Source organism: Manis javanica, chromosome 5, assembly GCF_040802235.1.
Source record: "Manis javanica isolate MJ-LG chromosome 5, MJ_LKY, whole genome shotgun sequence".
NCBI lineage: Eukaryota > Metazoa > Chordata > Mammalia > Pholidota > Manidae > Manis > Manis javanica.
In genome coordinates, this window is record NC_133160.1 from 153,214,120 (window position 1) to 153,231,989 (window position 17,870).

Here is a 17,870-nt window from a genome sequence, read left to right on the forward strand (position 1 = left end):
TTAGTGAAGAGCAATATATAAGACATAATGATATATTATCTAGAGATAAATTTACCGACTGACATAAGATAATTGTCCCAGAGGTTACATTACCTCTTCAAATTTATTACAGTATCGTTAGTCCTTATTGCATATATTGTTACATGCCTCTTATAAATCAGGATTACATATATAGTATGTTCAATTTAGCAGAAGTGTGTCTATTGCTTCTCTCTTGAAAATCAGCAGCACGCAGTACAATATTTGGTCTGCAGAGTTATTGTTTCAAAAAGTGAAAAACTACTTAGGTTTAACTGAGGAGGGAACATGATCTTTATTGGCTTATATGCAAAGTTTCATTTTGGTTTTATGCAGAATTTGCATAGTCCATGATTAGTTTCTAGTGAAAAACTAGATGTGTTGTTGGTGACCTTGAAGAAGATCATGTGACAGTGGCAAACAGAAAAATTTGAAGAAGAGGCATGACTTTTAAAGTAGAAAGGTCAGCAAGAACTGCCTGAAACAAAAAACGAAAAGAATTATTAGTATTAGTATTCTGATCAACAATGTGAAGCCCATGAAATCAGTACAACAGAAACGCCATTACAGTGTAATTCTGGCACTGACACACACTCTCAGTTCTTCAGATTTTCCCTAAATCTCTGTGCTGAAGCCACAACTTCTCTTTTCTGAATTACCTTAATGTTAGTAGCAACATGTACAAAATGCTAAAATGTGCAGTAGAAAATAACCTTGACTTTAGCCTAGAGCCTTCTTCAAATATACAAGGTAGCATGAGTTTATAAGAGGTCTAACATTTCAAGTTGCTTCTATAAATAAACATACATTATGAATCCTAGTCCCATTATACTAGTATAAGGAGTAACTGACTTCAGGAAATCATTCTGAGATGGAACTAGTGTTTATTTAGTGGCAAGAATGATAAACATCCTCTTCCCTTTAAAAAAAAGATGTAGGCAGCTATTTTAAGGATAAAAATGTACACTTCTATGAGAGATAACAAATAGAGTAATATGATGAGCCACTATTTAATTGAGCCATGTTTCAGGTATAAATTATACTATTGAAAACAAGCCAGCTTTAAATAATTAACTCACAACTCAAAATAACCAAAAGGCCTTTGCATCTTTATGATCCAAACACTTGCTCTTTCACCCTTTCAACTAGTTTTTCTTTCTTCTTTGAGCATAACACATAGATGTGAACAATAATAAGGAAACACAACATAAGCCCCAATACTTTCTATTAAAATTACTAGATATCTTAATCCCCATAATGGTTATAATGGTTTCCTATAATAATCTTACTTATGACTCCTTTACAAGAAGACTGGTTTCAAGTAATTAAGGAATTTTGAATACTTAGCTTGGAACTTACAGGTTTTACCCAAGTTAGAAAATTAGGCTGTGAGTAATGTGTGTCCTATGCATCTGAGACTGAAGTGCCCAAGCCTGGCAATCTCTCAGGAACTATTTCCATCCCATCCGAGTGAAACTTATCCTTACTTCAGCTGCAGCCAGTGATGTCACCTCCATCAGGTTCACTGCTCGGAAAGCAAACACAGCAGCTGCCAGCACTGGAAAAGAATACACAGTTTCAGCTGCTGGCCTGTGCACCAGCCCAACAAATCCACTGCTGTGCACACAAGCACGAGAGCTCAGAACTAGTGCTGTACATGCCTCCGTGCCTGCATTCTGAGTTAAGATTTTGTGATGAATGGAAATTGTCTCCTTTGGAGAGTCAGACAGTGGATGAAATGAATCCCATAGTTTTGGGAAAAAGGAAACTTAATGGTCTTTAAAAAGCCATTTTATACATTGCTTCTTTTATACGTACCACTTAAATTATAATAGTTTTTAAATGGCATGAAGATCTAATCACTGTCTTATAAATGAACGTGTTTCTTACTAACGCACTAGAGAGGCTTCTGAGAAGTCATATGGAGACTGAATTTTTAAAAATAGCAGATAATGTTTTGTATGTATCAAGGAGGTGTCCTGATAGAAATGTGGCAAGAAAGCATTTTCCTTAAAAATATTTTAATGATATTTTGTATAGCATTTGTATATAATATTTTATATTCAGCATTGAATTTCTTAGAGTGCCATGAATAAATATGTATGTGAGCAGGGCAGCATGGGATTGATCCTGAAACTTACATTAATGTTAGCTACAGGAAAAAGAAGTTTAAGACATATTGAAAGTCAGTAAATGTGAGTAGAAAACAACATTTGAGTTTTGTTTCCCTTAATGATATGCATATGAAGAGAGTAATACTGGCTTGTAATCCTTCTACTACATAATCTACTGTAAAACCCCATGTGAGGGATGTGCCACCATGAACAACGGGAGGACCCACGTAAGGGGTGGGCAACCCTGGTGAGGAGACAGTGCTGCCTGGGAATGACTTCTGATTCCTCCCTACCCCTGCCCCCTTTTATCATCACCAGTGGTGGTACTGCACTCTCTACACAGGCCTTCAAGGAAGCAAATGCCAAGGACTCTTCAAAATTGTTTGGAAACTGGTTCCCAAGTACAATGCACAACTAATGCAATGCATATACCTATATGTATATATATGTGTATATATATGTATATATATATCTATAAAATACATTTTTTTACTATGGGAGTAATAATAATGATAATGGTAATAGCAGTTAATCCTCACATCAACTCTGTGAGCTGTGTAAGTACTGTTGTTAGCGCCATCTAATGTGGAAGCTAAGGCACAGTGGATTTGATGACATGTTCCGAGTTGCACAGGTAGAAAATAGCACAGTGAATACTCAACCTTCACTCTGGAGCATCTAACTACCATGTGATGACATTACTGAGATTGAAGGTAAGTAGCAATGACTCATCCCTGACATGACAATTTGCGTGCTTTCCTAAGAATCGACTTCTCTGCTGCCCTTCAGAAGGTTTTCCAGAGATGGCATGGAGGATGATGCCACAGTGGTCCTAGGCTCTGACAAGTGGGAGGTTGTGCTTGAGGAGTAGAAGTCAGGACGAGGCCTCTTAATTTCCCCAGATAAATGCAGAGTGCAACCACATCAGACTGGGAAGCACAGGCATTCTTTTAGGGGACAACAGATTTTGGACAGTCTGGCAAAAAAGCATTAGAACTATTAAGGAAAATTTGGGTGAAAAAGTTGGTGGTGATAAAACAAAATTTAAAAGGTCAAATCAGCAGGGATAATTTAGTGTGTAACAAAAGATATGAGATCTGAGACAAAGAATTTACCCTTTAATTGAAAGGGAGAAAACTTAAGTACTTTAAAGTCACTAAGCTTCTGTGTTTACAAGAGCATCAAAGAAAATAATTTCTGTGGACCAGCAACTTATTTATAGTTTCCTAACATCTGGAATGATATTTGACAGTGGAGACATTTTACAAGCCAATGAGTGTGATTACGACTTTCTTTTTTGTACATAATTTAACAGTGTTGGCAAAAACTTGACAGAATGATCAAATTTTCTGCTGTAGCAGGAAGGAATTTTACATAGCGGGAAACTGTTTTTCCAAAGGTAGATAAGGGGAAATAAAGATCAGTTCACTAATTGACCTCAACACCCAAAATGCTTATGTGCTCACAACCTTTATTTATCTTGGTGTCACATCACGGAAGTTCCTTTCTGTCTGCTTCATGTTTGGTTTGCCCAGCCCTTTCGCAGAACAGGTTTGTTTGCCAAGGAGAAAAGGTCTCTACTTTGGGATATTTTCAACTGAAATCATACTATATATGAAATATAGAAACTATAATATTTATTTTTCATCGTTCTCATTACTTTAATTATAAGAAACTCTATCATGAACATTGACACCTTTGCTTTAAACTGTTCTTCAAAAGGCCCTAATTAATTTGCAATTAATTTTTAAAACATTCAGGGAAAGTGAATGGATGCAACAGTGTGGGCTGCATTTCTATCAGTAATTTTTTAATTCATATATTGAGCTCATGGCAGAGTGCCTAGCTTAGATAAAATACAGTATTCAACATTCATTTATTTTTTTACTTTAGTTTGCTGAGGAGTAATAAGTCACAGAATGAAAGAACTTACATTTAGAGGCCTTGAAGTTCTTTCAATTCAATATCTCTTTCATAGTAGAAAGCCCCTTAACCTTCAGGTGACAGTTAAAAAACCCATTCTACTTTTGTAAAGTCCTAGTAATTAGAAAATGCTTTCTTATACTGAACCCCTTTCTTTAACATGCTCTAATATCTTTTTTAAATGATACAAAAACCCATATACAATACTCTTCAAAATGTATGACATACTCAGAGGAGAGTTATTCAGAAGTATAAAGTCTAAAATCCTGCTGCCTGAGAAATGGTAGCAGAAAACAAGGCTTCTTAGCCTGGAAAATAAAAGACTTTGGGGGAAGGAGAGGAACTGATGGTAGAAAAAACATGGTAAGACAGGAGTTACCCGGCCCAGAAGTTTCAAACAGAGAATGAGTGCTGTCTGTCAGAAATATTTTTAAAAAGTTATACCTGATGATATCTACAGTTCCACCTTTCTCTAAGTTATGTGTGTAACTGCAGTTCAGTCAAAAGAGATAAGGGCAGATCATTATTTCCTAACTCATATTTGTATGGGCTCTAAAAACAATTGAGATAGATTCTAAGTGCTGTTAAACAGTAAAAGATATCTCTCATTATACCAGGGGTAACATTTATATTACTCTAATTTTTTTTTCAAAATGCCACCCAATCAACTCTAGAACTGTCAGCATTCAAGAATATGTTAATATAGTACCTAGAGAATCTTCTGCAAGAAAAAGTTCTTCTTCAAATTAGCATTATTTTCACAATTGCCCAGAGAGCTGTCTTTACAACACTATCAACAAGTGGTAAAGAAACTAAGGCTCACACAAGTTAAATAATTTGCTCAATATCACACACAACTGGAGAAGGTTGGACCCAGCACTCTGTCAACTTTTCTACTCTCTATCCATTGTTGTGAAAATCTTGTGATATTTATTTGAATTTTCTGATAATCCCAATAATAAAAATAACTGTCTATTTTGCATAAGAAAAGCAAAATAATATAATTCATAAGAAATCTGTGCCCTATCTATTATCACACAGTTGCTTTATGTGTATATCTGTTGTAAGAACTGCTTAATTATTAAATAAGAGATGAATCTGTGGCTTTCTGAGAAAAAGATGAAATACTTTTTGGCTTAAGAGAATACCTAAAAGGGGAAACTCAGCCAGCAGGGCAGGCATCAGAGACTTAGCAAAAAGGAAAAGATTTTGAATTCAGTACAAACTGCAGTCCAGAAGAGCTATTCAGGGATGCTCAGTCTTGGTTTGGGTTTTAGGTAATAGTTGAACTGGAGCACAGAACAGATGCTAAGATGGTCAGAGAAGTCCTGGAATAGAACAGAAAGATACCTGTATTCTGCTGCACAGACATCACAGCTGCTGACAGGGAGTAAACTCTGGCTGGACTAAAAGTAGGGGAAGAGAAATGGATTTTCTTGGGAGCAAAGAAGACAGATTAGGAACACAATGATGTTAGGCAGTTACACAGAAGTATCTAGACTGCTGAACCTTAGTACTTGTCTTCTAGGGCAGATAAATCTACTAAATGTTCACAAATGAGAAATGACAGAACTGAAGACTCCAATTCCGATCACAAATGGTGAATGTCAGAAAGGAAAGGTTCTTTACTGTAGAAACAACATGTGTTTTACAAACAAGAACTTACTCTTACCGGCAAGAATTTCCAGAGAATTGTATCCTAGGATTCTATCCCACAAAAGCAAGAGTTGATCTGTGGCTAAGTATCCAGAAAAAGCTCGAACCATCCACTTAAATGATATGCGTAGTCTGTATGAAAAGAAATGAGAAAATAAATTTTACCAGTGGATTTTTTTCTTACAAAAAAGGTAGTACCAGAAGAGCCCAACCAAAGCTATTGTTACAGAAACTCTTTTGTGAGTCCTAGAACATGTGAGTATTTAAAACTCAAGTACTCTCTTAAAACCTGCAAAAGCACAATGGTGAGAAGCCATGAGTCCTCAAATTAGTGGGCTCAAAGTATTTAGAGGAAGAATTATATCTGCTGGATCTTCCTTTATGTTATAGTTCAGTCTTTAGAAAAAAATCACTTCCATGTTTTGTTTTTCAGGATGTGTACTAATTAGCTATCAATGAAGTTTCTTATAGTCAACAGTTCTAGGCAAGACATGATCATCTGAATTGTTATTAAAAATACGTGAAAGAGTGCTTGACAGCTGTATATTTTTCCAATTCAATACATTATATTTGTATATTTTAGTCAAATGGCTACATAGGATGAATAAAATAAAATAATAGGTAGGAGTTTTTGAAGACAATGAAGAATAATTTTCATGCTGCAAGGGACCTAAAAAAAGATTTCTAGATTTCAAACCTTTTGTTTTAAAGAGGAGGTTATCAGAACTCTGAAAGATCATTCACCTGAATTCCATTTTGCCAACAAACAAAAAGCTAAGAGGTGTGAGATCCCACTATTTATAAATAGGGTATGTTGAAATAATAATTTATCTCTGAAATCAGGTTAAATCTCATTGGCTTTGGTATCTTAAGTAATACTTCAGTCCCTCACATTTCTGTATACTATCTATTAGCATCTAAACATCACTTGACTGCCCCTGAGAAGTGCTAGCCAAACTCTTTGCTGGAACTGCTATAATATTATATAGATAAATATCTATGCTATTTTCTTAAAGAAAGGGATCTGGAGATTGTCTTGTTGGTGTCATATGCACTCAAGACTGGAAAAGACACCCAAGTTCCATAAATTTCTCAGTACTACGTAACTATTGTTAAGTTATATAACTAATAAAACAAAGTGCATGTAGGTGGTAGTATCGACAAATTAAAGTTTTTGATTGGTTTTGGAATGTCTGCTTATAGAAGCCAAAGAAACTTTGGCCCCGGCCTGTTTTAAATTTTAAAAAAAATTTCATTTGACTTTAAAGTCTAAACTATTAAAGTCAACTAGTTTCATTTTACTGGATCTCTCATAGTGTCATATTAGAACAATAGTTCTAATATTGTTAGACATTGTGCTCCCTCCTCCAATATATAGCACAGAATCAGTTACTTAGAAATAAAGTTTACTGAGGCATACTTTATATATAATAGAATATACCCTTACTAATGCACAATCTATAAATTCTATTAGGAACCAAATAGAACTGAAATTTAGAACTGAAAAATATAACACCACCACCACCAGCCATCACTGGATGATCCATGGGCAAGATGGGAATGACCAAGGAAAAAGCCAGTGTTTTTGAATATAGGTCCATAGAAAGTGTCCAGTCTAAACAATACAGTAAAAAGGATTTTAGATAAACTGAATAGAGCTTCAGGGACTTGTAGGAAAGACCAAAAGTTTTTAATATTTGTGTCATTGGAATCCCAGGAGAAAAGAGAAAAATATTTAAAGAAATAATGGTTGAAAACTTGCTAAAGTTGGCAAAAGACATAAGCCTATAATTCAAGAAGCTCAGCAAATCCCAAACAGGATAAACCCAAATAAAAACATGCCTAGATACATCAGAGTCAAATTGCTGAGAACTAAACACAAAGAGCTTCATAGCAGGCACAGAAAAACAAGGACTGATATTATTTCTTCCTGAAATGTTTGATAGAATTTGTCAGTGAAGTCATCCAGACCTGAAGTTTATTTGAAGGCAGAATGTGATTAAAGATGTATTCTGTAAACCGTAGGGCATTACTATGGACTGAATGTGCTACCACAACTCCCAAGTTCATATGTTGAACTTCCACGCTCAATGTGATGGTAATAGGAAGGAGGTGAGCCCTTTAGGAGGTAATTAGGATTAGATGAAATTATGAAGGCAGAACCCTCATGATTGGGATTAATGCCCTCATAAGAGTCCTAATAGAACTTGTTTCTCCTCTCTGCTTGCCACATTGGGAAGATACAATGAGAAGTTGGTAGAATGCAACTTAGAAGAGAGTTGTCACTGGAACTCGACCATGCTATCACCCTGATTTTGGACTTACAGCATCCAGAACTGTGAGAAATAAATTTCAGTTGTTCATTAGCCATACAATTTATGGTAATTTGTTGTAGCAGAAAGAACTAAGAGAGGCACCTATCAAAAAGAGTTTTTAAAAAGGTATAAATTATAATCCAATAGTAGAGATAAATGGAATAAAAAATACTCAATTCAAAAGTAGGCAGGAAAAGAGGAATAAAGAGCATATAGAACGAACAGAAATTGTCTAGCAAGACAGTAGATAACATCAATTGGTATTTAATCCAGTGATATCAGTTACATTAAATGTAAATGAAACAAACACTCCAATTAAAAAAATACATTGCCACACTGGAAGACCCAACTATACTTTTGAAAAGAAAGCCACCTGAAAAATACAGACATTGATAGTGAATAGGTCATATGTAAAAGAATAGAAAGAGAATACACCATGCAAACTGTAATCAAAAGAAAGCTGGAATGGCTATTATCAGATACAATAAATATTTTACCAGGGATGAAGTCATTACATAATAACAAAGGAATCAATTCTAAAAACAGACCTTCAAAGACATGAAATAAAAATATATATACAGCAATGAAGGAAGAAATAGACAAATTCACAATTATAATTGGCACCTGTAACATTTCTTTCTCAATAATAGAAAGAGAAGACAAAAAATTAACAAGTGTGTAGAAGGCTTGGACATTATCAACAAATTTAACTTCACTGACATTTATAGAATGTTCTGCCCAGCAACACTAGCAGAACAGGGATTCTTTTCAAGAATGCACATGGGACATGCACCAAGATAGGTCATACTCTGGGTCATATAACAAAGCTCAATAGATTTAAAAGAATTGAAACTTTTGGTACATGTTGTCTAATTAAAATAGAAATCACTAACAGAAAGATATCATATCTTTCCAAACATTTGGAAATTAAACAACACACTTCTATATAACCCATTTAGAGAAAAAGTTACAAGAAAAATTAAGAAACATTCTGAGTTGAATGAAAATGAAAATACAACATATCAAAATTTACTGGGTAGAGGTAAAGAAGTGCTTTGAGGACAAATTATAACATTATTGTTTATATTAGGAAAGGTATCAAACCAATGATCTTTCACCTTATACAATTAGAGAAAAAAGGTCACCAAAAACCTAAAGCAAGCATAAGGAAGGAAATAATAAGTAAAAGGGCATAAACCAATGAAATTGAAAAAAGAAACAGAAAACAATAGAGAAAAATCGACAAAATGAAAAGCTGGTTCTTTCAAAGACAAACAAAATTAATAAACCTGTAGCCAAAACAATCAAGAAAAAAAAGAGATACAAATATCAACCTCAGAAATGAGAGAGGTGATGTCACTCTGATTCCATAGATATTTAAAGGCTAATTAAGAATAATTAGGGAATACTATGAATAATTTATATTTCTAAGTGTAACTTAGATAAAATGCAAATAGTACCAAAGTATGCCCAAGAATAGCTTGAATAGTCCCATATCTATTGAAGAAATTAAATTCTAAATTAGAAACCTTCCAACAGCATCAGTTTTAATTCATGAAAGCCTTTTAAAAATTGATTGCTAGCTTGATAACTGAATTTTTATACTTCCTCCTGCATAAAAATTTTAATTTTTACAAGTCACTGAAATAAATCTGTTGCAATTTAAGTATATAAATTGGTTAGTGAAAAATATAAGGATTTTAGTTTCTCACAATAAACTAAATGTCTTCATCCTAGTAAAGACAAGCTTAATTATATTCAAATATTCATTGCACAATAATAAAAAAAGTTAATTTATTACAAGCTTAAGAAAAAAAGACTTCTGTGCAATATAAATTTTTCTGCCACATTCTTGTTTTAAAATCTTAATCATTAACAGAATCCTATTTTCTTAATGGCTATAAAGGAAAGAGTATGAGCTCAGTACTATTAATGGATAATATGAAGTGTCGTTTTATAAGTGGAATATCTAACATCTAAGATGTCTGAAATTCAATGGTGCTTTATAGAAAGGATATGTATACATGTTATATATATATATATATATATATATATATAATCATTCCCTTTTGAAACAACCCCATGAGGTTTTTAAAGATGGGGAAATTGAATCATCATGATTAAAGAAAAAAATTGAGGCTTAGATAAATTAAATAACTTTACCAGGATTATATAGTTTAGAAGAGTTAGAATTTAAATCTGGTCTGTCTCTTAAACCCACCCACTCATCCATCCATCCATCTGCTGTGGATTCCAGTGTAAAGAAGACAAATAGTCAACTCTTGTGTTTCCCATTAACTCCTTTTGTGGCCTCAAAAAGCTAATGCTCCTTTCAAATATACCCTTCACAATAGGGGAAAATGGTTGCACAGAGAGGAAGACCTAATAAAACACTGATAAATCATTTAGAAACTTCTGTTGTCTTAGACATTGTTATTTAAAAAAGAGAGGAGATAACTAATAATATTGAAGCACAGAGGTACTCTACATATTGTTTGATAACTCATACTGAGAGACATGAAGAAATACTCAAACTTTTGGAAGGAAAAAGTGACAGTGATGCCGGAGTTCTTGTTTGCGGAGCCGAAGAATGAGCTTCACAGTCAAGGTAGGAGAGCAAGGTACAGGCTTTTATTTAGAGATAAAGTGAAAGAACAGAGCTCCCGGCTCACGCCAGGAGGGGACAAGAGAGTCCGTCGTTGGTGCGTTGTCTAGGGGGTTTTATAGGCAGTTGAGGATTTTTCAGAGAACATGAAAAAATTTAGGGGTGGGGACTTGTTAGATGGTCCCTGAATATTAAAAATTAACTTAACTGTAAGGAATTTCCTGCCTTGATTTCTCTCTGGGACACCGGTGCCTTGGTCTGGGAGCATATCAAAAGGCTGCCTGCCCAGCCCCCAAGGTGGGCTGAGGTATTGTCTACTTGCTAAAGAATCTTGCCTCTTGAACTTCCTGGGTGTTAAAATGCAATTTTATCTTTAAGATGGAAAAGGAGGAAAGACAGCACATAGGCCTGGGCCTTTTAGAATCTTATACATGGTTACAAATGATTACCATAATAAAACATGTGCTACTCTTCTTTACCTGGGGAACATTAACTGATCTCACTGAAGAACGATTCTAGAGCTCAATGTTTAACATACAGTTTTAGCAGCGGGGGTTTCGTTGCATGTAGTTACATTGCTCTGACTGCAAATATCCCGCCCTGCCCCCTCCGGAGGCTCTCACCCTACTCTGACTACATCCATGGTCCCTGTCTCAACAGTGTACAACCATTGTTGAGTAGCTGATCTACTTTCCTTTAATAAAAGACAGTAAACTTAAACCCATACAGTTGTCGCAAACTGTTCTCTGATAGATTTAGCTAGTACTGACTTAATTTTATTATCATCACATTTCTCAGGTGGTATTTGTTTCCACAAACTATTGTCTCATTTTTGGCCAATACCCTTCATTATGAATAGAAATTAGTTTATTTTGGTGATTCTTGGGCCAGACACAAAAATCCTAATAAATAAGAATTTATTAGGATTTTGGTAATTCTTCCAGGAATTTTTGGCACAATGTAGTTAAAACTTAGTACTTGACAATTACTGTTTTATTGGGGAAATTGTTAGTTTAATTTCTCTGAAGAATTACTGCATCTTTGCAAGTGCTTTACAATGACAGAAAAGAGCCTTCCAATGTCAAACAATCTATTCTTCAATTAGGAGAGAAAAATACTCACGGTTGAGCCCCTATTTCTCGTAGATGATAAAAGAGCTGGGGGAGATAAGTTTGAAGAAGTGTTTCAAACAGCAAACAGAGTGACACGATACCCTGGATTTAATAGAAAATCACAAGAGAAACACATATTTTAGTGTTTAAACATTAACTTGCCAAAAATTATTCAAATGGAAGTGAGAAAAAGATTATCAATATAAATATTTTTTATATTTTTTAAAAGTCAAAAACAGAAAATGCACTAATGATCTCTAACAATGTGTTTACAGATACATTTTATCCCTATTTATGGATACCCACTCTTACAGATATGCTAAGGAGCTTCCTTTTCAAAACAATGGCTCTCCACATAACCTGATATGTAATATTCAGAGAGCCCAAAGAAAACATCATTTTAGAGAAAACGTGCTACTTTGTAATCCACATATTATCTCTCAGGCCCAGAAAAACTAGTTTTTTCTGGATGCATTCCAGTTTCCAGGTATTTCTCTGGTGCTATAGCCACACCCTTTACTTACTCCCTCCATATGTCCCTTCTCTTCCAGCTGCCTCACCCCATCAGGGAAAATATTTCCTGCTTTTTTCACTTTTTCTTTGAAATCCGGGAAAAACTGACCCCTGACTGCTTGAAATTTGCATCAGGAAGTTATCAAACAAGAATGTTTGATTACTTGATTTTTTTTTTTTAGTGAAATCTACTTTTAAAAAAAGGCATTATTTGTACGGTACAAGAAGTAACTGACTTAAGCAGATGATTTTTCAAGTGAGTTTATTATTTGAGAACTCTGAATAAAATCTTTCTTGCAGCTCAGCATTCCTTAGGGTTTGATCTTTGTAAGGAAGTTTTAATCCTCTTTTTGAGTTTCTAAAAAAAAGAGGCTGTCATGGTTCCAAATAGTTCAGTCAGGCTCCAAGCCAGAAAAGGAGATGACCACCTGCAAGTCTTTATTCTACTGAATAAAGAAAAGGCAGAGGCAGCGCTGGTCCAACCAATCAGCTGAAAAAGGACATCTCAGGGTCAGTGTGGGGATGGAGGAAGACCCACAGCTGCTCAGTGTCAAGCCTCAGTGTGCTGCGCAGAAAAAACATTATGGGTGAGTACTGTGCAGCCAGTTAAAAAAAGGATTTTTTTAAACTCTAAAGCATAAAATGGTACAGAATATTAGGAAATCATATACTAAGAATGAAGTACTAGAAAAGAGAATCATCAATAACAAATTAATTTCTGATTTTTCTAGATTAAATGTTAATGGAGGGTAAGCATTAAATCAAGTTGTCTCAGAGGACAGAAACCCAAAATAATTGGTGGTGCTTTATTTGTTCATCTCTGATATCCTGGATTTCTCTTATTTGCCAGCTTTCACTAGCAAGGTGTGAAAGCAAAACTGGAGACAGAGGAAGGTGGAATAGGAATACATAGGATTGAACTGGGGGATAAAGAACAGCTATTTAGTTTAGTAGCAATGACAGCCTCTTCTTTGGGGAAGTTTGGTAGCTTTGATACATTCCAATATAATGTTCCTTCTGGAGAGTCAGTCAAGTTACCCGCAAGACCAAATCAGGCCCAAAGGCAGAAAAAACATAACTGAAATAATAATAATAAAAAAAACACACTGCTTTTACTCAAGCTCATGGGTGGGTAGGTTGGTTGGTGGGGAGTAAGATATGATAAAGAGCCAGCCAAAATAAAACAGATAAAAATGTTCAACTTCCAATATACTTCTCCTTGACTTTCATATTGAGGCCAAAGAGGCTATCATTGAATAAACATAAAGAAAGTATTTAGTGTGATAACTGATAATTAACCAAATAAGAAACTGAAAACTAAGTGACAAATAAATGTTTGATGTTCATTAACAAAGAAGAGACGATGATGATGATAATCATAACAATAAAAACAGCAGCCGTTTATTTCCTGAACACCTGCCATGAGCCGAGTAATACCAAGGGCTTTGTAGACTTCCTTACAGCACTACAGAAACATACTATTAATTTCATTTCATAAGTGAAGGAAATACGCATTCAAGGAAGGTAGGCATCTTCGTCAAAATGAATAATACAGACATTTCTGATTTTTTCTTTTAACGTGTAAAATATAACTTAAATGCAATTGGTAAGGACTTTTTCTTCTCGAATATTACTAAAAACACTTAAATACCAATTTCTTCTTCTCTTTGACTTATTCTATAGAAACATGTTGCTTGATACTACAAATTAAAATTTGATCCAATTTTTTGTGAACTTACAGAAGGATGAGAAGAGATGGAATGGAGTCTGAAGAAAAAACGCACATATATCTCACGGAATATCTGATACAATTTGGAAGGTTCATGGTATAGAAAACAAAGTGGTGCAACTGAAAGAATAAAAAAATTAATTGATAATACCACAGAAGTAATAAAATTTTAAAAAGTTCATGAAACATGAAAGAATAAATCAGTATTTTATAGTAATAATATTCATTCAAAGATAAGTTTAAAATCATACATACATTGTTTTCATGTTGAAAAGGGAATATATGCACATGTGAAAAGCTCAATCATTAAAGATTATAAAGGAAGGAGTAAATTACAATCTATTATAATTCCCAACTTGGCACAGAATGACACAATGGCATTACATGTAGAAGGATATTAAACATTTAAAGGAACTTTTAAGAACTACATAAAGTCAAGTCTCTTTTAAGTTGAAGTAGTGAAGTGACAATCAGGCAATTCATTTTTTTTTTTGTCCCACGAAGGATCAAGGCCACTGTTCAAAATTTTTAATTTTGGAAGCTAGGCAAGTAAAATAAAAGATGATTTATAACTAGCTTTTAAAATCATGGTCTTCAACGAATTCAATTTAAAATAAGAACTTCAAATAATAGTTTAGACTACTGGTCTATATTAGCATATTTCAATATGTATCAAGAGAATTTTCACAGACTTAAACATCTCTTAAGCAGAGGATTATTTCTCAAATGAACGTTGAATTAAAATTTCCTTTGTACTCAGTTCTCGGCAATTAAGCAAAGGTTGGGTCAACTCAGTCACATGCCCAGGTCTGCATGTCAGGAAGTCCTAATCTCAGGCGCTGACCTGGCAGTGTGATTGTTCTGCACTGACCCAGACGGTCATGGTTTTCATCTTTTCAAGCCTCAAGAATTGTAGGCAGTATAAATACCTTATAATGCAGATACTATTATTGCTGCATTACCTAAATATTAATTTTTAAAAATGACTTCCTTATTGGGTAATTTCAACTATGATATAAATGGTAAGGAGTCCTTAGGCTCTATGATCTGTCAGTTATGCTCTGAGGGCAGTAGGCGTTCAGTAATCAGAGAAACCAGTGAGCCAACTCAGCTCATTTCTTTTTGATAAAGTGAAAAGAAAAATGATTAAGAAAATGTTACACTCTTACAAATACAAGAATTCGATGATCTGGGATAAATGGCAGTGCACAGTATTGTTCGTGAATAAATGATTAAAAACTAGCATTGAAGTGAGAAACTTCAATTTTTCTGAAGGGCAAAGGAGAGAGAAATCAATTTTAGGGGGGTAAATATCAAAATACATACAAAAATAACTATTTATATATATAGAAAAAATTTACATTATATATGAACATATATACATTTAAAAACTGACAGGCATGTCCTTCCTCTTCAAAATTAAAGAACTTAGTTTACTCTCAAAATAAACTGCTACTTATTAAAGCAGCCCACATTAAGGTTTTTTATATATTTTAAAGAAAACTCACATTCTAATTGCAACAACCTAAGAAAAAGTAATGTGGCACCAATACATAGTATTATTATAAACTCAAAGTGAAGGTTTGGAATTTATTTACTGTTTTTAACAATGCATATTTTCTTCTCTACTTTTTAAGTTATTGATATGCAAAAACCTATAACCTGAGTCTAAAGATTTTATGGAGTTCAGTAATCACTAACAATCATTTCCAGTAAAGAAATGAAAAGAATTTTAAAATAAGCATTTTTCTACAAACATATATAAAGAAAAAAAACTAGCCAGTTATTACTCACGATTACCACTATTGTTTATGTTGAATTCCCTTAGCTATGAAATGGAAAAGCTTTAGTTCATTATATATAATATGTAAAAAGTCCTCTTACATGACTTTATTTTCCATTTTAAGCACTTTTCCCTACTACTTGGTTCTTCTATAAAAATGAATTATCTCATTAAATTTTTAACCAATTAAATACTATACTGTAAGAATTTATTTATGAAATCAATATTCTACACCTACAACAAAATGTCAATCTTAGAAGGGGAAGAGGGGAAGGCCAATTTAGAGAAAAGCTTTGAATCAATTTTTAAAAGTGTTAAGTATTATAATTTTAAAGAAATACAGTAACTAAAGCTAAGTGGCACAGTACTTACTGGAATTCCTCAGGGATAATTTGTGATTATTTTAGTAGACTGGTTCTAAATAAGTGGTTGCTGCTAAAGTATTTGTGGCTGTTCAACATTTTTTTCTAAAATAGTATAAATAAACCCTTTATCAAACATTTTGCATCATCTATTTCCTTAGTGAATATTTTCCCTTAAGGGCTATAAACCTTAGCCTATTTAAGTGATCGGAAATGTTACTAGGCAGGGCAGACTCAAGGATGTATTTGTTCCCTGAGAATTATTAGAAGATTTAAGCTTTCATAATATCATTAATGTCCTCTAAATCACCCCAGGACACTTTTAAAAATCTATTTGAAAAATTCTTGCAGTTAAAATTACTAAAATAGAAGGATAAAGAGCTAACTTTTTTTATTATAAGAGGTAAAAGTCAATGTTCTTAATCTTCTTAGGTTTTCTATTTTAAATTTCTCAGATATTTATAAAACAGGAATATGCTGGAGGATCACTATAACATTATGCATTAGATTATGAGTTTGGTTGCTCAGGAGAACAAAGCAAAGTGAACTACACCTCAAGGGTGTGACAACACCGTCAAGGGCAACACAATGTGTAAATTCCAAGGTACTTCAAATTCTTTTCATTGGATGCTAGCTTTGAAAGTGTTTTATTGTGTCATTCACCATGAGTGCCTGATGTTGGACACTGAGGGTCTTTTTACAAAGAAATTTATTCATTTGTTGCTAATTCTTTTTACAACAGTAAAACAAAGTATTTCTGTTTAGCCTAAAGGTTGTGGGGTAGCAACATTCTTCAACAAGTTTATATGTCTACAAATGTAAAAATTAAGTGACATTAGGTGTAGAGTATTTCTCTTCTTGCTAATCCGTGTTAAGCTGCTCATATTGCTCAATGACATGTGAAGCCAGAAAGGCACTCAGGGCTCTCAAGCCTAAGCGTGCGCTTTTTACGGGTACCTTGGGATGATGGATTCCTTCAATTTAATTGTTGCTGTGCATTCCAGTAGTCTGAAGAAATCATGAACTCAAACTCGGTGTTGCCCCTCCCTTTGCATTCTCTCTGACCTATAGTTTCTTAAAAGACTTAGGAGAATTAGTTCAGGAATTTAAGCAACCTCATTTACACCTATTAGAACTTAATATTAATGTGTATCTCTAGTTTCCTACGGATTAGAAAATGGTAAACCACAGAACCACTTTCACAGCATGTCCTAATTCTAATCTGTCCAGCAATCATCATTGGGGCAATTATGATGACCCTTTATTTAAAATTGTTTTAATTGGACATATAAAGAAGTATTAAACTCAATGGTTAAAAATGTTCACAGTAACTTACTGTGTTGGTAATGTGATATGAAGTGTGATCTTCATGCTTAATTTTCTAAAGTGTAATAAATACGGTGGATATTTTAAAACTAACTTACCATACATTGAAAATCCATGAAAAGGGATTACACCTAAAAAAACAAAGAAGTATTCTTTTCACATGGTATAACCACTGAATTATTAGGAAACTTTGGAGGACTAAAACAGAAAACAAAAAGGCTTCCTATTTTTGCTTCAACTTTGTTCATGAATGTCAGAAAGACTTAGTGATGGTAACCAAGAAAAAGATGCTTTTTAAGACCTTTAGAAAAACAAACAAGAGGTTTTCAATTTTTATCCAGTTAACTTTCTATTAATAATATTGAAAAATGCAAACTTTGAATATGTTACAAAGACAGGACAAAAATAGAACAA

General features: G+C 33.9%; 1 protein-coding gene across 4 annotated transcripts in view; it reads right to left on the reverse strand.

Moving 5' to 3' along the window:
* Nucleotides 1-288: 288 nt before the first annotated feature.
* The window catches only part of TBC1D19 (TBC1 domain family member 19), a 146,443-nt gene continuing 128,861 nt past the window's right edge, over nucleotides 289-17,870 (reverse strand). For 3 of the 4 annotated variants that reach the window (XM_036994776.2, XM_017664796.3, XM_017664799.3), the window contains 6 exons: nucleotides 17,555-17,587; nucleotides 13,996-14,105; nucleotides 11,754-11,845; nucleotides 5,728-5,843; nucleotides 1,506-1,576; nucleotides 289-496 (listed from right to left, as the gene is read on the reverse strand). In XM_036994776.2, coding sequence (XP_036850671.1) covers nucleotides 422-496; nucleotides 1,506-1,576; nucleotides 5,728-5,843; nucleotides 11,754-11,845; nucleotides 13,996-14,105; nucleotides 17,555-17,587 — 497 coding nt within the window. In that variant the 3' untranslated portion in view covers nucleotides 289-421. The remainder of the gene's footprint in view (nucleotides 497-1,505; nucleotides 1,577-5,727; nucleotides 5,844-11,753; nucleotides 11,846-13,995; nucleotides 14,106-17,554; nucleotides 17,588-17,870) is intronic. The other variant, XM_017664797.3, reaches the window with a different exon arrangement.